Genomic DNA, 22,909 nt, shown 5'->3' with positions numbered 1-22,909 from the left:
AAGTCCAATATCTCCGGCATATTTACAAATTTTGTCAAAGGAGGTATGAATATATTTGATCTTGTGAACCACCTTGAAACAATATAATCTTTTATTTTTGGAAGGAATAAAAAAGTCATTTACTTATCCTCCACTTTTCTTCTAGTAGCTTCATCGGAAAAAAAACATCAGCTACCTGAGCTACAGCTTGAAGTTTGTTGAACCAGTTCTTGGCAGCAGACATGTGTAGTTCTTGAAAACAACATCATACAAGAGAACATCAATAAATTCCAACCTTTCATCAGATCATTATAAAGATTCCATGCCTGCATAACTTGTTGAGTTGCGAGTGAAACAAGCTTGCGCACCAGTGCACTAGCTAGTTCAGCTACAAATGCATCGCCCATATTTTCGCAATTTTCTTAATTTTGTTTAGCCTTTTGCGTCGTTATCTTCTGGTAGCCAGATGAATATGATTAAAGAAGAGAACAGAATGTAGCTGGCATTTGATGGAGTGGTTATCAACTTGTAGCTCGAGAAAGTCAATCTTCCTATGTGCATAGGAGTAAGAATTCATTGTCAAAATTTGTTGACTTGATATGTGGTTCCACAGAATTTAATCTATTATTACAAAAAAAGTCTAGTTTTTTTTTAAAAAAAACAAAGTATAAATCTAGGTTAAATCTGTTTCATCTTATGACCATCATCCTTGATATTAAAAAAAGTAAATTGATAAACTCGATGAAAATTACAGCACACTGGACACCATACTTAAAACAAGAGATAAATGAATAATTTTAGCACACTCAACTCAATACACACCACAAGCGATAGAAGGGCCTTTTCTGAAATCTCCCATAACAGAATTCTCCTTTTTCTTTAGTTTTTACACCATTTTATTGTACAACCACACTTATGGATATAAAAATGACAGTGTCATCAAGTTACTACAAGAGTGAAATGAGAAGAAGCATCAAGCTTTTTTGCTTGTTTCCATCAATTGTATCTCATCACAACAACCAAAACATGACTGATAAAGGTTGCAGCCATGTGGGTAGAAGAGAAGTCATATTGAGAAGCAGTGAGATTGCACTTCTTGGAGCCATCTTCCAGTTCAGGTTCTTTCTTCCTCATACTCTCTTCACTTGCATCTTTATTTGCAGGCTGTTTTTAGTGTGAAGATAATTAAATTTGCATGACCCTTTTCTTCTGGTGCTGCAAAAACGATTTTTGTCCTATAATTACACAGACTTCTGTTTGTTTTGTTTGTGGATTGAGTCCAGTCCAGCCCAATACAAAACAAGGCCCATAACTTTCTTCACCCCTTATTCACTGTTGGATTAAAAATAATCCAACGATTCCAACTAACCCTACAAACATCTCTCATTTTCCAGCAGCCCCCACCACTTGACACACAGCCGATCCCCCCATCTCTCTACCAAATCTCTCTCTCTCTCTCTCTCTCTCCTCATTTCTCTGGAATCATGAATTCACTCCTCAAACGAGCCACTCAAATCACCACCGCCCCCTTCAATTCCCTCGGTACCTTTCACTCCCATCTGACGTCATCATTTCTCCGCCCACGTCACCCGATCTCACACCCCCAATTCTCCACCGTCTCGGAGAAGCGCAACATACAAGATCACCACCGGAGAGTACTAGCTGCTAAGTATGAATTAAGGCGAAAGCTGTACAAAGCGTTTTGTAAAGACCCCGAGCTTTCGAGTGAGATTCGTGAAAAGCATCGTTATAAGTTATCTAAGTTACCGAGAAACAGTTCATTTGCTAGAGTGAGGAACCGGTGTGTCATTACGGGAAGGCCTCGTGGTGTGTATCAGTTGTTTCGAATGTCGAGAATTGTTTTTCGGGGGTTAGCAAATAAAGGAGCTTTGATGGGGGTTAAGAAAGCGTCTTGGTAGCGGAAATGGAGTTTGGATTTGTTTAGTTTGTTTCGAGAATGTAATGATGTCTACAGATTTATGTATGTTCTGTTTTTATTTTGAAATGTGGTTGGCATTTTCGAGATCTTGTTTTCCAAATTTTATTGCTTAATAATCTGAATGCATTGTCAGAAGTTTAATAGTATGCTTGCAATATTTGAACTGCTGTGCTGCGAAATTAGAAAGGCTGGGTTTAATGTAATGTAATTTAAGAATGTGTTCCGAAAGCAATGAAAAGAAAAGCAGTGAATGATGCACAGAATGTATAAATGTATGTTGTGAAAAATTGAAATATCGTTCAGTAATTAGTAATGGTGAAGAATTATGTAAAAAGATTGAACAAATATTGTTAGAGAAAATGGTCTAAAATGGTGACATAAAAAGATGTAGTTTGTAGAAGATGAGTCTAGAATTTGAACTGTCCATGAAATTAAACTTTAGACATTTTGTAAGAATGGACGGAATGGGTTAAGGGAATGGACTAATCTGTTCCTTTAACCAACTAAACAACTTTATTATAATCTATTGCCTGTTGATTCCGTGTAACATTTATTTTATTCTGTTTATCGGAAAACAGCCTCTTAATTTGAGGACTCGGTGCCATTGTTCCTCTCATTTGGGTACACATGTATAATTTCCCAATTGAGCGTGGCCTTGCCTCATTCTGTTGCTCTATGTTCTTCTATGAAATGCATCGCACTCTCACCAAAGTTGCAATTTTTTTTTTCAAATAATTGTCCTTCAAGTCAAGTTTGTGCCATTTGATACTGTAGGAGTAGAGTGAATTCAAGATCCAATGGTATGGAAGAATAAAATGTTATTTATTTATGTTACACATTCATAATTAGTTGCATTGTCAGTTCAATTTGCTGTTTTTTCAATTTGTTGTTTAAATGCAGTGGAACAAAACCAGATTACCTTGGTGTACAGAAAAATCCTCCGGCACTGGCATTGTGCCCTGCCACAAATAATTGCATTTCAACTTCAGAAAATATGAGCAATTACACTCACTATGCCCCGCCTTGGTAAGTTCCATCCCTCTTCATATCTTCCAAATATTAAGAGAGTAAAATCCTAGTAAATTATGCTGCTTTACCTGTGTACTAGTATATTCGGGTAGCTTCCACTTGAGACATTTAGTTATTTACTTATTTTTATGGCGCAACACATAAAAAAGATGCATACTTATCCTGCTATCCAAATCTATGAATTAATTTACTTTGAAAAAAAAATACACCAGAATAATACTCAAGGGGCATTCCTGCCACTACCCATGTGACAAATGGAACTAAGGAATGACATAAAATAACTGGTTCTTGAATGCCAGAATAGATATTTGTTTTGGTTTTGTAAATAAAAATACAAGGTAAAAGGCCAACTCATTTAAAAGAAGTAGCAAGTTAGCGTACAAATAAGCATAGAAAGATTAGGACAACAACATCAAAATTGCTCATGGGATATCAACTTGACTGCTAAGTGTAGGGATGTAAATGAACCAAATTTTTTGTGTGTATGCTCCGCTCCCTTTAAACATGCTAGGCTATTTAACAAAGGTCGAGCTTGTGCAGAAAATTTTGTTTCTCACGTATGTGGCTTGGTTTGACTATTTAACAAAGCTCAAGCTTGAGTTTATATCTGAGTGTTTTACTCTGGTACCGTCTCAAAACCGGTGTCCGTGATAGGATGAGCTATGCGTAAAAGTAGGGTTGAATTTGTGTTAAAATTGACCTTAAAAAGAATGTAAGAGCTGCATAATAATTAATCATGAATGAAGTGTTGCATAGTATCCAGAAGGTCAACACACTATGCAGCAGGCTATCGCTTATTAAATTTAAAGCCGTCGTATGTAAGTTATTTTCATTTATAATGAAGTACTTGATATGTTGATCATGTATAGTCAACCATTAAAGTACTTGCACTGATATGAACCCACATTGATATTGTTGAGAATCTAGCTACATTGGAACTAGAAAACAAGTGATATTTTGAAGTTTTTTTTCCAGAGGGAAGATATTTTTAAGTATTGTTTAAGAGGAAATCAAGATAATAATTTGATCAAGATTGAAGTCAAATGTTAATATGCTGCATGATAATTACAGGAATTACAACCCAGAAGAAGGGCGTGGGAGTAAGAATCCTGTTTCTGAAGCAGCAGCAATGGAGGAGCTGCTGCAAGTGGTACGAAATTCTCACAAAAGACAGTATTTGGCATAGGTTTTTATAGTGCACTGATACTAGAAAATTTTGGGAAATGCCTATTTTAATTTTCTTAACGAATTTTCTTTGTCCACAAAAAACTTGTCAGCTAAAAATGGTCTGGCAATATCAGATTTGTCCGTTAAAAGATAAAAAAATACTTTGTAATCAATTTCCAAATGCCTAGGATTCCAGCCACTTTAGCTATAAAGCTCTGTGATAATTAATTTGTGATCCGATTCATTTTGTGGAGAATATCAACATTTGAAGAGACTAGAAATAGCTCTTTATTTACAGTGAACTCCATTTATATCATTGCAGATAAAATCAACAAAACAAGACAAGTTCACTCCTCGAATTATGGAGCAGAAAGATGACTATGTTCGTGTGGAGTATGAAAGCCCTATTTTGGGGGTAATTTATCAGAAAGATTAATTTCTGTTTGATTAAAAACCAACTTGATGACCGTACATTGTTAATAATTATCAGTTTGTGGATGATGTTGAGTTTTGGTTCCCGCCTGGCAAGAAATCAATAGTACAATATCGATCAGCATCACGCCTGGGGAACTCTGATTTTGATGTGAACAAGAAGAGAATTAAGGCAAGCATTAAACAATTACTCTTGACATGTTTGTATTTCTGTGACAGCAAGCTAAAAGTTTTTTTTTTTTTCTGTCAGGCTTTGCGGGTAGAACTAGAGAAGAAAGGATGGTCTTCAGAAGATAGCTTCTGATGTCAGCTTTAGTTGCCAAGAAGAGTTCCACATACAGTGAAACTCAACAGAAGAAATATCGTTCTTAATAATCTAAAAATTTATCTTTCTAGAAATCCTACAATTTTCATGTACGGGAATGAATATACCGAGATTTTATTTGTCCCTATATCTAATTTGCGCAAAGAAGATCCGTATTAGATTAGCACAGTGTATGAATCTTCAATGTCATGAGTACACACATGATTATTTCGTACAAAATCCCTTGAATGATACTGATACATGTAGCCATTGCCCTGGTTATGAGACTGGCTTTCACTTGTCTGTTTTTTTGTTAAAGTTGCCGACGTCTCTTTCTTTGTTCAGTTACTGGTGTGCAAAAGAAAGCATTCAGCCAGAAAATATCTTAGTACTCAATACTCATAATAATACATTAATTTGACAAATTTGCAAGTTTAATGGCAAAATGCTTATATTTATATACTCTTTAATTTTGTAGTTTCATTTGTTAAAGTAAGATCTGTATTTTCCACACAAAAAGATTGCTACCTTCGAGTAAATCTCTTGTTCCAATTTTTCTCTCTCAAAAACAATATTTAATATATTATCAACTTATAAATTAAAGCCGAACAAAAAATATTTACTTTTAAATTTTCTGCATAAGTGCATGTACTCTAGATTATAAAAAGGATAAAATACATAGAATAAGTTTAAAAAAAAATAAACTTTCTTATATTTGATTTTAATGAAGAAATTATATTTTAGGAAATTATGTTGAATATTAAATATTTATGAATGAGCTTGAAGATTCGTAGTATTCAACGATTGAGTGACAAACAAGAAGGGATTTAAAAAGGGGCCATGGCAGATCTGCTTTCATGGCTACTTTCCTTCTTTATCCTTGTTACTACTCTTGGTATTGTTCTTTATCAGGTATGCTTTTATTTTTACCCCATTCAATCAAAACACACACACATACTCTCTATATCTTTATGTATGTATGTATGTAAAAATTATGAGTCTTTCTTTTTAATTGCGAGTGTGTTATATTGTATTATTTATTTGAGTTGGAATTTGTGGGTTTTTTGCAAAATTACAATGAAGTTTTGTCCTTTTATGTAGATATAACTATATTTATATCATTTTGAAGACAACTCATGTTTAGTACTTGCTGGCATTGATTACAGATATTATAAATGGGTAAGGTTGTTGAAAATGAGATTTTGTTAATGTTCCGAAACCTTAGAAAATAATTAGGCTGAAATTGACAATATAGGAATTTGGAAACAGTGGAACTTGGAACAGTTCGATACGCTATACTTGATTTTATGAATTATCCGTTGTTGAGTTCGTTTAAATAATGTGATTAGCATCGTAGATTATATATATCTGTTTTGATTATCATAGTCATCTACAACTACAAGACTCCATTGTAGAACTTGTGTGTGGAGAGGATACTGTACCGGAAACACTAGCCCAACAAAGTGTAGTTGGAGATTTGAGGCTATGTTGTGACTGCACTCATGCACAAAATTGCAATAAAAATATTTTTCATGGGTAAGTTGAGAGAATTAGGAACACTCTTCTATATGCAGTAGACACACACACTTAACTGCAGCCCAAGATCAGACTTAAGAACTAGGCAGAAAATGCACAGAAAACACACACACACTGCTGTTTAACACAGGAGAGAACAAGGGAATTATTTCTGAATATAATCTGATTTCTGAGTTCTTAATGATACAAATCTGCAGAGTACAATTTATAGTAGCAGCAGAATTTTCTAGAACAGAATTTTCTAGATGATTATTAAGTGCATGAGCCTAGTAGAATATTCTAGATGGTTATTAATTTCAAGTACATATTCAAGAACCTTCTAATACATGATTTATCTTAACAATTCTAGTACTTTCATGATGCCTTCACAATCTTTCTAGAACCTTCCAGAAGTTTGCACAATATTTCAACACTCCCCTTTTGTGTGAACTTCGGGTACTAAACCAAGTTGGGCTCTAAGAAACTCAAACTTCGCCTTAGGTAAAGCCTTCGTAACTATATCAGCAAGTTGTTCATTGGTATCCACTTTGATAAGATCAATCTCATTTTTCAGCACCTTCTCTCATATGAAATGATAGTGAACTTCGATGTGCTTAGTTCTTGCGTGAAATATTGGATTTGAAGCTAGACGAATCGAACTCATATTATCACAATATTATCACAATATAGCTTCACTGCTTCCATTTTAGAATGAGAAATGTCCTTGAGCAGTCTCGTTAACCATACACACTCTTGTGCGGCAAGTGTCGCAACATTATATTCTGCCTCTGTACTTGATAATGCAACAGTAGCTTGCTTCTTGCTGCACCATGAGATTGCAGCAGAACCTAGGTCAAAGGTATAGCCGGAAGTAGATCTTCTTGATGACGGATCACCTGCCCAATCTGCATCGGTGAATCCACTAAGTAAAATCTCCGCGCCTTCTTTATACATCAGCCCATAATTCATTGTGTGCTTAAGATAGCGAAGTATCCTATTAGCTGCATCCAAATGTGGCTTCCTTGGCTTTTGCATGAATTGAATAACAACTCTAACCGAAAAAGAAATATCGGGCCTTGTAATTGTCAAATATGTTAAGCTTCCAACCAAAGTGCGATATGTCCTTACATTTTTTAGCTCTTTCCCAATATTAGCTTTCAACTTCAGATTTTGCTCCATTGGAGTGGGTGCTGGTCTGCAATTAATCATCTTGAATTTCTCAAGGATCTTTTTAGCATATTGACCCTGAGAAACAAGGATACCTTCCTTGCACCTTGATATCTCCAATCCAAGAAAGTGCTTTAGTTCTCCCAAATTTTTCATCTCAAACCGAATAGCGAGTTCATCTTTCAATTTATTTATATACACAGCTCTGATACCAAGTTGAGAGAATTAGGAACACTCTCTTCTATATGCAGTAGACACACTTAACTGCAGCCCAAGATCAGACTTAAGAACTAGGCAGAAAATGCACAGAAAACACACACACACTGCTGTTTAACAGAGGAGAGAACAAGGGAATTATTTCTGAATTTAATCTGATTTCTGAGTTCTTAATGATACAAATCTGCAGAGTACAATTTATAGTAGCAGCAGAATTTTCTAGAACAGAATTTTCTAGATGATTATTAAGTGCATGAGCCTAGTAGAATATTCTAGATGGTTATTAATTTCAAGTACATATTCAAGAACCTTCTAATACATAATATATCTTAACAAGTCTAGTACTTTCATGATGCCTTCACAATCTTTCTAGAACCTTCCAGAAATTTGCACAATATTTCAACAGGGTAGAGCAGATAATCAGCTATGTAGAACTTCCATTAGCTAATTTAACTAATTTGCAAGCTACGAGAAGGTTTCCGGCATGAGACTGTGGAACTAATTTGAAAATTGGAATGTAAACTTGAAACTTTTTTATTAAAAAGGATTGGCCGGGAACCTTTCTTTTCCCCAATTATATGGTATTGCAAATTACAAGATTCATATACCGTAAAATTTAATAAAGCAAAAATTTCATAGATGATATAATTTTCCTAGTAAGGTAGGAACTCTAATCTTTCTCTTTACAATGTGAGGTTGTGATAATGATAAAGAAAAAATACAATTAAGTTGTAACATCTCATCCGGACGGTGCTCATACTAAAGTTAACATGAAACCTTCATTAAGAACTTAATTTATTTGTTATCGTATAATCTGAATTTCTTGCCTTAATGATTTCTCATATGGAAATTTGTATTGCAGCTGATGTGCTTGGCAGATCTAGAGCTTGATTTTATAAATCCGTATGATTTAGCAACAAAAATTAACCAAGTTATTATGCTGGAGTTTCTATCTCATGGAAGTTTATGTGTACTCCATCTCTTGTCTGGACATTGGCTCATGTTCCTGCTGTGCCTTCCCTATGTATATTACAATGCGACATTGTAAGTTCAGGCATGATTGTGTAGTTGTGTCAAAATTCTTGTAAAAAACTAAAAAGTACAAGCCAGAAGAAATATTACTTAATAATCATGTTTGACATAAATGAGACTTTTTTACAACATTATAACATGTTGAAATATCTTCCGTCTTTGCAATTGTACTTCACATATTAAGCTATTTCAGCCTTGTGAATTTACTAGATCGAATTCACCATGATCTCAACATCTTACTTAAATACTATGGTGTATAACTAATGATAGTATAAATATTGTTTTCTATCTCAATTCAATCATAATATCGAAAATCCTTGCAACCTTGCATGAGATTATATGTGAAACCAATTTAAAGCATATGTCTATGTTATATGTACATTTGAGCTGAGAAGTGGTAACACTCTATAGTAGCCATCAGTATCTTGCCTGGAAATAAAAACCTTACAATTATGTGAAGCTTTTGCTAATTGTCTTGTTCAAATGCAATATGCTTCATTTTTTCCACATGAAAATCTTTTATCTATGCAGATAGTGGTTTATCTGAATAGATGATAATATATATATCAGAATTTAGGAAGATAGTACAATTTCTGTGATCAGGATAGGATTTTACATGATTCATTTCCCTTGATAGGAAGCCATGATTCATTTGCCTTGAAAATGTCAAAATCTAATCATGCTGTGTGAGTGAGTATCGTAAAACAATTGCTGCTGGTATGAATAGTTAATTCAGCGGAACTCTGTGAACAGGTACACTGAACGACAACACCTTGTGGACGTAACTGAGATTTTTAACCAATTAAAGTGGCAGAAGATGCAAAGAATATGCAAGCTTGCATATCTTGCATGTCTTGTCATCTTATCAATATTCTGGTATGAACTGAAAAGCATAGTGCAGCTCAGCACACTGCTAATGTAATAAATATTAACTATTTATTATTTATATTATGTTAGGATGATTTGGAGCATTCTTGATGAAGAGGAAATGTGATAGGTTTCTTCTAGCGGATGTTTTTGCTATCAGGTAGTACATTTTTATCAAAGTTTGGTACACGCATGTGATCCCATTTAAAAAAGTTGGATATATTTGACTGGTATTTCAAGTTGAATCCCGTGATATAGACTATAAATTTTAGAGTTATTTGCAATATGCATCCCCGTGCTTTGGCCCAAATGCATTTTTTACCTATACTTTATATAACTGCACTTTGCATCCCTTTATTATTTTCGGCACGACAAATTGCACCATTTTCTTTAATTTTGTTAAAATTTTCAGGGGTATTTTAGGAAATTAAAATATTAAATTATTTTCAGATATTTATTTAAGGTTTTTGACCCTCTAAACGATACATTCTGAAAAAATTTAAAGAACGAAAGTTGTAGAGAATGAAAAGATTTTCTCGAAATAAAAAGGTTCAGAATTGAAATATTTTTTTTATAATTCTATTTAATAAATTCATTAAGTCTAGATTTTATTTCATTTGGGCTTCCTAAATTTTTTGATAATTTTGAATGTTATTGTTTTGAAAAAAAAAATTCAACGACTTCTGTTCTTTAATTTTTTTTGAAAAGTATCATTTAGAAGGTCAAAAAGCTTAAATAATGATCTAATTATAATTGAATATTTAAATTTCCTAAAATACCCCTGAGAATTTTAATAAATTTAGCGAAAAGGGTGCAATTTATTGCGCCGAAAATAGTAAGGGGATGCAAAGTGCAGTTATATAAAGTATAGGTAAAAAATGCATTGGGGCCAAACCAGGGGGATGCGATTTGCAAATAACTCTAAATTTTATTTTACAAGCTGAAATTCGTAGCATCTGCTATTTTAGTATATAAGGTGAAACATGGTACATGATATGATGTAAAATATAGTGTTCGCTGATGGGAAAGTGGAGTTGTCTTTCATAAGGTCAAGAATTGAGAATAATGTGACCTACCAGTTGACTCTCATTTTATTAGCTGAGACAGAATAAACTGTCCCAAGAATCCCTCTGTGAGAACAATTAAAAAAGTTTTAAAAGGCAACCTTGTAACCAGATTGTGAATATTCACTGTGCATGTTGTTTCCACAGATGGTTGGACTACGATTTTGTTAGCGAAACAAAATGGCGTATTGCATTTTTTCCTTGAAGAAACTGATACAATATGAAATTTTGTATTGTAGGGATCTGTATTGTTTCTCAATATCCTTATGGTGTATCGTTCACTATAAACAAGGATTTGTATTGCTTAGCAATTTCTTGAAGGTATAATGTTTGCTTAAACTAGCCCGCAAAAAAAATAATTCCTTTATGCCGATGGATTATAACTACAGAAAAGTCTTTGTTCACTGTTGTCTAGTGTAGTCATGCAGAATGACTACATAAATTGTCATGTAGTTCCGAGTTCTAGTTCAGAATATACTTCAACCATTTATAATTTAAAATACACATTAACTTAACTATTCTTGTTTCCAAGTTTCATTTCAGATTCGACCGATGACAACATGGTTGGCTTCAAGACGATCCGGACTTCTAAGTGTTACTTCTGTGTAGTTGAACCTTGTATAGTTGTATGTCAAAAGCAAAAGTTGGTCGGACTGGGTTCAGTCTCTTACAAATTCCCGGAAGAGCTGAAATCGTGAATTCTAATCTTCTGTTAGGCACACTGAGCCTTATTCCTTTTCTGGAGAAATAGCATTAGGAGTACTGGGCAGAGGTGATTACTTTCATTTACTTCTTTTGTAAGTTAAAGATAATGTGAATAGTATACAAAATGCAAATATAATGATTGTGTCCATCTCATCTTGTGACATGTTACACTTTCAAGTTATTATTTTTGTTTTATGTTCAATATCTAGTAACATTAACAGCAATACATGAACAGAATCAGCCAAAGGGTGTGTGTTTTCTTTATATATATATAGGGGTGAGCAAAACCGAAACCGAAACCGAAAAACCGAACCGAACCGTATAATTTCGGTTCAGTTTGGTTTGAATTTTTCCAAAATTTTTGGTTAATTCGGTTTTTCGATTTTAACCGAAATAATATTGGTTCGGTTCGGTTAATCTAAAAATTAATTTGGTTTAACCGAAATAACCGAAATCTAAATATATATATTTTTGAATTATATATTTATTTATATGTATATAATATAATATAATAAATATAAACAAAAAAATAGACTGTATGTATCTTCAATTGGTGAATGTATGTATCTTAAATTTTTTACATATATGATATAATATAATATCTATTCTTTTAATATTTCAGATTATTTTTTGTTTTCAATTTAAATTATTTTGACAAAATTTTAAATATTTCGGTTTTCAGAAACCGAACCGAATTAACCGAAATAATTCGGTTCGGTTTTCGGTTCGGTTTGTGCATAAGTTTGGTTCGGTTAGGAAAAAATTATCACTTTGGTTTTCGGTTCGGTTCGATTTCTGACCGAACCGACCGAATGCTCAGCCCTATATATATATATATATATATATATATATACCATAAAAGTTACTTTAGGTCTTTGTATTATATAAAAAAGAGCTCACACATCTCTGCATGTTTCGAACCCACACCCTAGCCTCTCGTAAAGGGAGTGGTTGCATGTTTTGAATTCTCAACCTGGTTATCACATAAGAAGATAAACTGATAAAGTGATACTAGAAGTCAGAGTTCTGCGCTTCCATACATGCAACAGCGTAGAAATACAGTTTAAACATGTATGAAAAAGATAATTTTTGGGACACCAAGCTGCTGAGTCAATCCTACACTACTAATTAGACTACCCAGATTGTTAATCTACTTTTGTAATTACAAATGGCAGCATGTCTAAAGACAAGGAAACATCACTCTTCCTGCAAAGATATGTTGATGTCCGTAGACTTCCTTGAATCTTGTATCATGGGAATTTTAGGCCATTTTGATATCTGGTACATAGGAGGAAGTGCGCCATTGTGATTATCAGCGTAGTTTGGAACAACTGGACTCAAGTCATTTTGCTCCATCTTCAGGGGAAGACTAGTTACAGAGCCTGTTGCAGATCTGGCTAGTGTATGTTCATACCTATGCTTTTTAGGCTTCTCGATATTATGGTTGATTGGCAGGAAACTGGTGACGACCACCTGATAATTTTTTTAATGGAAATCAGAAAATACTGCTAAAAATAATATTAACCAAGTATATGTACACTAGTACACGATGGTTATAGACTAGCTGAACATTTTTTCTAAAAAGAACCAGCAGAAAATAAACATGCAAGTAATAAAAGTAAAGTAACTAGGACTACAAGCTGCTGAAAATTGAGCATGAAAATAGCTTTACCTGTACATGACTAGCAGCTATTAGCAACCCTGCGAGCAAGCCCCCAACAACATGACCATCAGGCTGGGCTAAAGTTATGCTCATGCTGCCTACTCTGCTGCTGCTGGCTACTCCAGATATCGTAGCAGGTGTGAAGGATCCTGATAAACTCAGTATATCAAACATGCCCTGCAGAAGAATTGGAGGAAAAAGATCAGGTTTCCTATATAGTCAAGATTTGACACTTGAAGAGAAAACAGGGGTATGTGCTGCGCATTAAAAAGAATTATTTGCATAGAAACAAAGTAATTAAACTTGTGAAATATAGAAAAGTTTAAAATATGAGGAATTTTTGTACTCTCAGTTTTAATGTGGGCCTGTGTGGCCCTGAGTCCCGACTCCCTGAATTTCCATAAACACTTCTTTAGGCATCTTTTCTTGGACAATATTTCCCTTAATGTGGCACCCTTTAGGAGGAAATAACAGATTACAGTATAAACAGAACCTTTTGATTTGAAAAGCATCTTGAGATTAACAACTATCGAGAACTTTGTCAGAAACAATAAATGGCAATCAAATTGAGGTAGATGCAGGTTGCATGGCTGAATAAATTAACGATACATTCATTCAGGATATGTTAATTGTTAGATATATTTGATAATGTCATGGCTAATATGTTTTATGTTTAGATTTCAGATCTTATTTGAACAGGACAAATCAGTACTTAACTGATCAGTACTTATACTGGAAGTCAGAACTTAAGGGATATCAGTACTTATGTTATCAGGAGATAAGCATCAGGAGATAGATATCAGAACTTAAGTGCTGAAGGACGATCAGATAAGGACAGTAGCTGATTAAAGTTAAGAAGATCAAGATAAACATAAGAAGAGATATGCATGAAGAAGGAATTCCGTGAAGAATGGAATACTTGGAATAGAAGATATCTGATTGATATATTTTAGGAAGCAGAATTATATTCCATATCAATTAGCGATTATCTTGTAACTGTGTAGTATATAAACACAGACATAGGGTTTACACTAGAAGTGTTATCATTATCGAGAATATTATTTAATATAACTCTAGCAGCTCTCGTGATATTTTGTTCATCACTGAGAGATAACAGTTCCAGATTGTAACAGAGTTTATTGTTTCAATAAAGTTTGTTTTCTGTTACATAAGTTCTTGAAGTTTGATTTGATTGTAATAAACACTGTATTCACCCCCTCTACAGTGAAAGTGTGACCTAACATTAATCACAGGTTGAACATCAATTAAAACAACTATATGTTGCAAATGAACCAAGATTTATAAATGAGGATGCATTTGTATGATGCCTAACTTTCTGATTAACTTATTAGCGATAGAAATAGTTTTGGTGCTATTCTCAGAAAGTGCAGTTCTGGTCAAAGGATATTAAAAACAAGAATGATAATTTACTAAATCTTTAAAGGAATGGCTTTATATTCAGTTGCTGTTGTCATCAGTGTTACTGGATAAATTATTTTCAGTAAAAAAAATATATAAGCCATATATTATAAGCCATACCTCATAAGTATAAGTTTCCCCAGATGATAATTGCCGAAGTGTTACGTTTGAAACTATACCATTTGCAGAAATTACACAAACAGCGCGAGGCCCTTGTTGAGATAATGCAGTTATTTTTCTTGTGACGTCCTGAAAACGGGGTCCTGGTAAGCTTATAATAATATCAAAAATTCAAACAAATGCAAGGAGAAATTAAATATTGAATTGCAAATGTACTGATGTCTTGTGCTTTCATATTTTCAAAGGCCTGCAATTCTGTGGGCTATAGACCTAAGCCAATTACAGATTTAGATGTTTCCGCAATTTTGATTACTTGAGCTTGTTGGACAATGGACAGTGGTTCAAGTAACATCTAGAGTTCCTGTTTTTCTATATAAATACTAACAGACAAGTTACTAGTTTGCTTCTATTTGCATTCCTATTGTTTACATTTAGATTCACTGCTACTCTGATATTGAGCATTATAATTTTACTTTGGCATATAAGTTACCGGGCTATACATCCAAGAACCTAAACATTATTACATATATCGTAAGTAGTAGCCGGTTCCTCTTCTAGAATAGTCTTTACTTCAATTTGGCGTTCTACTTGCTACGTGGAATAACATATTAGATGTACACAATCTATTTATTGGTTCTTCTAAGGATGTTAAGGTTTTGGCGACGTTGAGTACAAAAAATCGATTTAGTGGGTTTTCTCAGGATCTTAAGCTTTTGGAAAAATGGATTGGTACCATAATTTCTTTAGGGCAGGCTTATATTTAAATCCTCCCAATACTCACAAAATAACTTGGACACCTTCATTGTTTCTGCTTAGAAAGTTTTTTGCCCCTTGATGTGCATGTTATGGTGATCTACTGTTAAATATTTGAAGATAAGTATAGATTGTATTAGTTCAGTTTAGTGGTTTTCCTTGATGCTATATGGTTTTGAGAGAGAGGGTCACCTAAAACAACATAATATCCGGAACAAGAAATTATCTACTGGAGAATAATGTAAAAATAATGACTCGTACCTCGCCAGCATTAACAGTAATTGTGTGAGGTGTGAAACTTCCACCTGAAGTACAAGCAATCAATTCACCTACAGTGAAGAACTTACCAGAATTATGTATATGTATTCAAATAAAGAATTTTAAGCAGCCTAGCTATAACACTGGACTCCAAGGCTTAAATTGCCCCAAAGACAGTTTTGGCTTCAGACTCGAAAAGAAAAAAGATGGAATGGTTTTGGCCCAACAAGTTTTGAGTGTCCATAGATGTTTACTTGTAGAGTGCGTAACTTGGGTACTAGAGGTGAAATTATTGGGAAAACAGAGATGACAAATGGGTAAAACAAGTATCTTTTAAAAAACCATTTTCTAATCAAATTATAAACCTTTTGAATATATTGTCATAATAGATATATGGACATCTCGATTACCTATATTTTCTGAACCTACATTGTGTCGTGGCTTGTTCTGTGAACCAATTGGCCGCCCTTTCCTTGGCTTCTCAGCTGAGACTACACCTGTTGCATGTGGACTGCTGATATTACTGGAGGAGGCACAGATTGCTGATGAAGTAGCCTGGTTTTCATAGGAAAATCCAGAAAAGGCTGGTGGTGGTGCACTAGAAACTTGCAATGTTGACAATGTTTGTGCCACTGGTCCATCCTTTCTAGGCCCACCCCTCTTCTTCATTCCCATATTCCCATTTATAATTGATTCAAGCGGCAGAGAAGTCTGTGACAATCTAGTGACCTGAGCAAAATTATCAGATTTTGGATCCAAGTGATAGCTTGATGGAGCTTCACCGGCCATAACTGTCACTCCTAATTTGATATCTTCCTTCGACTCCATAGTTCTACTTAAGCACTGAATATGAATTTTGCTCTTACAGATTTTAAGAAAAGAACCTACAAAGAGTTTGCATGTAAAATTTTGGCAAATCCTACACAGAAGTTAGTTAAAATACTTTTACTCTCTTGACACATATAATTAAAATGGAGACTTTGACGAAGATCATAGCAGCATAAATCACCCAGAAAGCAAGAGACACGTGAAATGGGTGAATTAGTGCTAATTGGAAGATTCAATACCAGGTAAAAAGTACATCAAAAACCATCTTCAAATCATTTCTCTCTCCGTCTCAAAAAAGTACACTTTCAAATAATTACACATCCTAAGAATATTTAACATTGAGACAAATTCATTTCTACCTGTATTTTATTGCATTGATTGAATAATATTAGGTGGAATAAAATTAATCTTGGAGATATAATTAAAGGGAACTCTCGAAAATTTATTAAAAGAATTGTAGGTTTTGCAGCTATATGAAACGGAAACAGTAGACTTATTCATGGTATGAATCATAATTTGACTACTATTTTGAAACGTAAAAAATATGTAATATAATCTCGTCCCTAAAACAAACAGTAATCTCTAAACAAATGTGAACTGCCTGCTCCCTAATTGTACTATACTGTCTGGTAAGTGGTAATCCATAAAACAAATTAGTTATTTATTCCAAACAAAAAAATTGCAAATTTCAGTTCTCATTTCTTATTTCTTAATTCTTAATATTACTTAACTAACCATGCCTTCATAAAGAACCAAGAAGCCAGCTAAAAAAAACATAACATCAAGACAGAACATAGAAGATCAGAACGTTGTATCAGACAAAGAACCAAAAGAGTACTTAAAATTACCCCATTATACTATCACTAAAAAAAAGAACATAAATAATTGTTAAAAAAAAGGGAACTTACGAAAATAACTGAGCTGCTCTACAATAGTCTCCTTCAAACAACCCTTGACAGATGAAAGTGTTTTAAACCCTTTACACTATTTTACCAAGTACAAGAACCAAGATTCTTTTTTTTTTTTTTTTTTTTTTTTTCTTTTGCTTCTTCTTCGTAGGTAACAGAAACAAGATTCTGTCAAGTCTAAAGTCAGATACAGGCCCATGAATGAAAGTACATACGTCCAAGCTATAAGTCTATAATACAGTAAATAACAAAAATATAAAAATAAATAAGTAAAATTACCACTTCCAACCTCGTCGTAAAAATTAGTAACAGATACTACTCGGTTCAGGTACTTAGGGATTAATCGGTAAATTAAAAATTAATCGAAATAAAAATTGGATATATTTAAATATTTTAATAATATTTAATAATATTTAAATATTTTAATAATATTTAATATATCTACCTTATTTATTATGAAATATATAATTTAAAAATAATTTTTATATATTAATCGAATTTTAATAAATAGATTCGCCAAATATTTTTTAAAAATTAATCGAAATTTTAAAAAAAAAAATCGGTAATTTTTAGAATTTTGCTTCCAAATGTTAAAACCCAAGAAAAGAATTCAAATATGGTTAAGAAACATTTTGAAGTCCGGGAGTTAAATGGAAGTGTGAAAAACGGTAAACTCTCTCGGTTTCTGTGTTTGTTACAGTCAGCTCTCCTCTGCTACTTGCCTCTTTCTGATCCCTATTAAATGATCTTTTTCCCTTTTTTTTATATTCCCTCCGTTCTATTATACGTTTTTTATTTTTATTTTTTATACTATTCATTATAAATAATAAATTATTAATTTATATCTAATTTATGAGATCAAATATAGTGATTTTGTTGGATTCGTAATTATAAGTAATTTAAAATTTTTATATTTAATATTAATATTAAATTAAAAATATTAAAAATAAAAAATATGCATAAATAAACGTGTCTAACAAAAGTTTTTAGGAATGGATGAATTATACTGGGCAAGTGCTAAAAAGCTGTATCTGTGCCTGCCTGGTGACCTGGAAACACTGACATGACCGCATGAGAAAAATTGCCTAGATTGTTTAGAGGTTTTTGAATTTTTTAAAGATATGACTTTTATAAGTTCAATTTAAAAATTATAATTTTTCATTTTTTTCCGAAAAATAGATTTAGCAAACAGATGCTGATCCACCGTAATTCAACCTTAAATGTAACAAAAAAATATTCTAATTCTTTCTCACGGAATGTAAAAAAATTACAAACGTGATCGATTTTATTTACAAACCCTATTTTTACAATTATTTTTAGAAAATAGTAAAAACGTAAAGAAATTTAGAAAAATATTATTTGGTAATTTCTTAATTATTTATTAATAAAATGACTAGCAAGTTCCTTTTTCTTATAATTGGGTTAACTGATTTTTTTTGTTTTTTTTATTATAAATAACTATTTTAACAAAACTATCACTAAATGAACTAATATAATATGTACACTTATTTGTAAAATGTATCAATAATTGTAATTTATATTTATTTTTTAATTTATTTAGTTAGAAAGATGTATACTTATAATTTAAGAAATATTACTAAGAGCAAAGTTAATAGTGTGCTAAATATAAGTGTAGGTATTGTTATAATTTAACACCAAAAAGTATATTTTGGTGCTAAAATTGCACCATATCTCCCATCATTTGTTCTAAATCTTATTTCAAATTTATATAACTTCCAAATTATACTATACACTTTGATTACAAATTTAACTACCTTTCTAATACCCCACACTTTTAATTTCCTACTTCATCCGTTTTTACTCTTTTTTCACTTTTTGATGAGTTGACAATTATAGCACAATGCTATATTTTGTGCTAAATTTAACACAAACTATAGCATTGTTCTATTTTAAGACAAAATTTAGCATATTATTGAATTGAGATTTTTTACTTTTTGTTCTATATTATAATTATAGCACAAGATATAGACATGCTCTAATTTGTTAAATGAATAGACCTTTGAATGTATATATGAAATTTTTAAGATTATTAAATTTTTAATAAGAGAAATATTAGATATCCCAAATTCTTTTTCTAATTTTTTTTCTAAATTGTCAATATAAATTATAATTTCACTAATAATTATACGATATCCATTCATACATGCTTCCCCCGCATCAAAAGTTTTCCGGTTAAGCAATCAATATCATGCTTTGGAAGGTTTGTCATGAATCAAATTTAGTTGGTCCTGCACAGTGTTCTAAAAATCAACACAGTCAACCGTCTAGGACTGCCTGGCAGCTAAATGCCCCGAAATATTAATTGGGACACATCATTCAGTAATTTGACGGGATTAATCGGAATTAATCGGTCAAAAATTAAAGAATGTCAAATTTAGGATAAAAATATAAAATAATAATTTTTTAATAGAAAATAAAGCTAATAAATGAAATTGAAATATTTGTCGATTATATCGGATACTAAAATGAGAGTATTTATATTTTACTTATATAAGATATATTTTTTAATATTAAAATTAAATATTATATAAAAATAATACTTAAATAAAGTTAATTAATGATCCGATTAATCATTCCGATTAATATCCGCCTGGCCGATTAAGCGTTATGCAGTGCCCTAACCGCCCTGATCCGCCTCGCGATTTAACAACATTGGTACCTATTTTATAAATGATGTGTCCATCGTGCATTAATATACGTCCACAAATCATAATTATCCGTATGTCTTATTTTATAGCCGTTTATAACCGTTTATAGTCTTAAAAATATAGTTTTTTAGAGATATTTTAGGCATCCGTTTAAAGATTTTTCAAACATCATTTTTATTCCTTTCACAATCTATTTTGTTGATCGCTACATCATCTTTATTCCTTTCACAATCTATTTTATTGATCGCTTGTTTTTTGAATATAAACGCATCATCCAGACAATTATAAAAATATTGGTATCCTTGAGTAAAACATAAAAATTGCGTAGATTTCAATCATTTTTTAGTGCAAGAACTGAGACAGAGTAATAGATCCATACTGTTTTATCATGGGACGCCGATGTTATTTACTGCTTGCACCTGTGGCAGGGCCACAAAACATTTTAAAGTAAGCGACCTAGTACGTGACTCAACCTGAGTTATTTTTAGGAGACTGATTATTAATTTGTTTGTCACTAATTTTCCAAATAATTTTAAGACGTCATTCTGCCATGGAGTTGGAAAGGAATTCTGTTAGATATTGAGTGCAACACAATGAGGGTGAATATGTTTCTTGGATTTTTAGCCTTTTTGAACTTGTTTGGATTGTTGGTGGACAAAACAGTTTATATTTGTAGAGATAATATGTTTACAGAAATAAATCAACAAGCACAGTATTTCAAAACTCACTTATTTTGTATTAATTATATTTGTCTTGGTACAAATTCCGTGTTCTTAAGGGTATAAGAACTCAGCTTCTTTTTTGAGAGAATACAAGAAAATTTGATCTGTTTTTTTGTTACTTCTAAACTAAGGAACAGTGCATTCTTTATAGACTAGCAGCACGGGTTTACAAGACTTACACTAAAATGTACTAAACTACTTTCTAAAGCAACCTTTTTCTATTTCCATTTCTAGCTTAGCAAATCTGTGCCGAATCTTGTAGTCTGTGACCATCCTTTGTCCAGTTAATTTTGACCCTTGAGCTTGTATTCTTCCAGCTACTTTGTAGACTTTTCAATCTAGTGAATAGATCGTTTGTTGACTGATAATCTTGAATTTTGAACTTGTCTGCATTCTGTAATTAAGAAGTATATCGTGATCTCCAGTTTATTCTATAGAGAAGTGACATCTCGATAAGTGTAATGATTTATCGAGACCTTTGAGTTCTCTATAGGTGTACTTGACTGTCGAGGTCTCTGAGTTCTCTACATATGGAAATGACTTGTCGGTATGTCTGAGAACTCTACATGTAAAAGGGACTTGTCGATATCTCAGAGTTCTCTACATACACATATTTACTTATCGATATCTCTGAGATCTCTATATGATAAATTGACTTATCGATAATTCCAATCCTTCACATCTTCATTTGACTTGTCGATATCTCTGAGACTTCTCTGTAAGCCATATTGGACTTCTCGATAAGTCATTCTGGACTTCTCGAATGACTTCTCGATATAACTTGATTTGTGACTTGTCGATATCTTGACTTAGAACATTTTTCCTAGAACAGTTTTTATTCAACTCTAAACTTCTACACTTTTCTCTGAGGCATGATCATGGCTTGATCTTCTTCCAGAGTTTATTCCTTAGCTTGAATCTGTTCACAGAAAAATCCTCCAGTCTAATCTTCTAACCATTTTACAGACTCAAGTAATACAATACAAATAAATTATCAAACAACTAAATCTTAGGGTTGTCAATTTGACTTAGTCTTGTTATTATACATGCATGTCTTACACAACAATCTCCCCCAATTTTTGAGAAGATTGCTTATCAAAAATTCATGCCTGATAACAAGACAAACCCCAAGTTAAAATCAATACATAAAAATTGACAAATTAACATATACAACTTTATACATTGAGTAGTTATATTAGTTCAAACATTACAACACTAAGTGAATTTCTCATAACCTGGTTCTTTCCTAATGAGGTCCTTGAGATTTACTAGCACTTGAAGTTCTTCAATAATTTATGCCCCTCTTAAGGTTTCTACCAGTTTAAGCCAATCACCCAGTTTGTAACCGTTGAGATAGTTTACTATAAATCTTGAAAATCTGCCAGTTTGAATGTTCAGGAAATGTCCATCTTTTGATATTCTACTCAGCCCTCTTGCCTTGAGTTCATTTGACCTCTGTTCAAACATCTCTATCTCCTTGGCATATTTCATATCCCTTTCTTCCTTTTCAGCCTTTAATCTTGCATGTCTTTCATTTCTTTCTTTCAACCTTTCAGATATCACAGCCTTCCACATCCTTATACTTGTATCCTTGTCCTTCATCAAGCTAATCACCCTCTTCAATTTTGTGGTTGAAAATGTTTCCATACTTCCCTGCTAAGCAAATTGAAGGAGCCATCCAAATAGTAGATTCTGACTTCTGCTAAAGAGACAACACAAACTTTGACAATTTCTTCAGATAATTTTTGTAAATAGTTATCATTTGTTATGCTCATGTTTAGAGGCAGAAAATCATCTTAATTTAAGCAGTTCCAAATGACACCTGTATCAGATTGCATTTTCTTTGATTTTCTCCCAACAGTGTTGAAATGAGTTTTGGTTGGAGGCTTGAATAAAGGTAGGTTTGTGATTTTCTTTAAAATTGTTGGATTTTAATCGCAGCGGAGGCATGGTAAAACACTTTTTACACATAAAATCCAAATAAAAGCATATAAATCGTGGTAAAAACATATGGATCGATTACTAACCTTTAATATGCGATCCAAAAGCAACGATCGGAGATCCTTAGCAGCTACTCCTCAAACGTGAAGCACTCCACCGGTATCCACCAAGAAAACGACGTTAAAGAGGAGGAGGAGGTGGAGAGAATTAAG

At 32.7% G+C, this 22,909-nt stretch overlaps 3 protein-coding genes across 10 annotated transcripts; 2 read left to right on the top strand and 1 right to left on the bottom strand.

Moving 5' to 3' along the window:
- Positions 1–732: 732 nt before the first annotated feature.
- LOC141724163 (uncharacterized) lies at positions 733–5,159 on the top strand. The gene is made up of 6 exons (XM_074526176.1): positions 733–1,097; positions 2,819–2,944; positions 4,019–4,097; positions 4,437–4,529; positions 4,605–4,718; positions 4,797–5,159. Exons 1-6 carry the CDS (start codon positions 895–897, stop codon positions 4,848–4,850), a joined length of 669 nt encoding a protein of 222 aa, XP_074382277.1. The 5' UTR covers positions 733–894; the 3' UTR covers positions 4,851–5,159.
- A 409-nt stretch (positions 5,160–5,568) lies between these two features.
- LOC141724162 (protein cornichon homolog 4-like) lies at positions 5,569–12,728 on the top strand. Of its 5 annotated transcripts, none has more exons than XR_012576519.1 (6): positions 5,569–5,762; positions 8,611–8,792; positions 9,534–9,656; positions 9,738–9,807; positions 10,951–11,032; positions 11,255–11,564. XR_012576519.1 is itself a non-coding variant. In XM_074526175.1 (5 exons), the coding sequence occupies exons 1-4, from the start codon at positions 5,691–5,693 to the stop codon at positions 9,772–9,774; spliced, it is 414 nt and encodes a 137-aa protein (XP_074382276.1). In that variant the 5' UTR covers positions 5,570–5,690; the 3' UTR covers positions 9,775–9,807; positions 11,255–11,564. The 5 variants fall into 5 exon arrangements, 2 of the variants coding, with proteins under 2 accessions (XP_074382276.1, XP_074382275.1); XR_012576520.1 differs by having other exon boundaries at positions 11,244–11,564; XR_012576518.1 differs by lacking the exon at positions 10,951–11,032 and adding an exon at positions 12,592–12,728 and having other exon boundaries at positions 5,570–5,762; positions 11,244–11,483.
- Positions 12,426–17,547, bottom strand: LOC141724161 (AT-hook motif nuclear-localized protein 1-like). Of its 4 annotated transcripts, none has more exons than XM_074526172.1 (6): positions 17,366–17,547; positions 16,040–16,548; positions 15,633–15,700; positions 14,619–14,747; positions 13,089–13,256; positions 12,426–12,889 (listed from the first exon to the last, which is right to left on the bottom strand). In XM_074526172.1, the coding sequence occupies exons 2-6, from the start codon at positions 16,455–16,457 to the stop codon at positions 12,614–12,616; spliced, it is 1,059 nt and encodes a 352-aa protein (XP_074382273.1). In that variant the 5' UTR covers positions 16,458–16,548; positions 17,366–17,547; the 3' UTR covers positions 12,426–12,613. The 4 variants fall into 4 exon arrangements, with proteins under 4 accessions (XP_074382273.1, XP_074382271.1, XP_074382274.1 ...); XM_074526170.1 differs by having other exon boundaries at positions 16,040–16,513; XM_074526173.1 differs by lacking the exon at positions 14,619–14,747 and having other exon boundaries at positions 16,040–16,513.
- Positions 17,548–22,909: the final 5,362 nt, after the last annotated feature.

Source organism: Apium graveolens, chromosome 5 (assembly GCF_009905375.1).
Source record: "Apium graveolens cultivar Ventura chromosome 5, ASM990537v1, whole genome shotgun sequence".
NCBI lineage: Eukaryota > Viridiplantae > Streptophyta > Magnoliopsida > Apiales > Apiaceae > Apium > Apium graveolens.
This window is presented reverse-complemented; position numbering and strand designations above follow the sequence as displayed.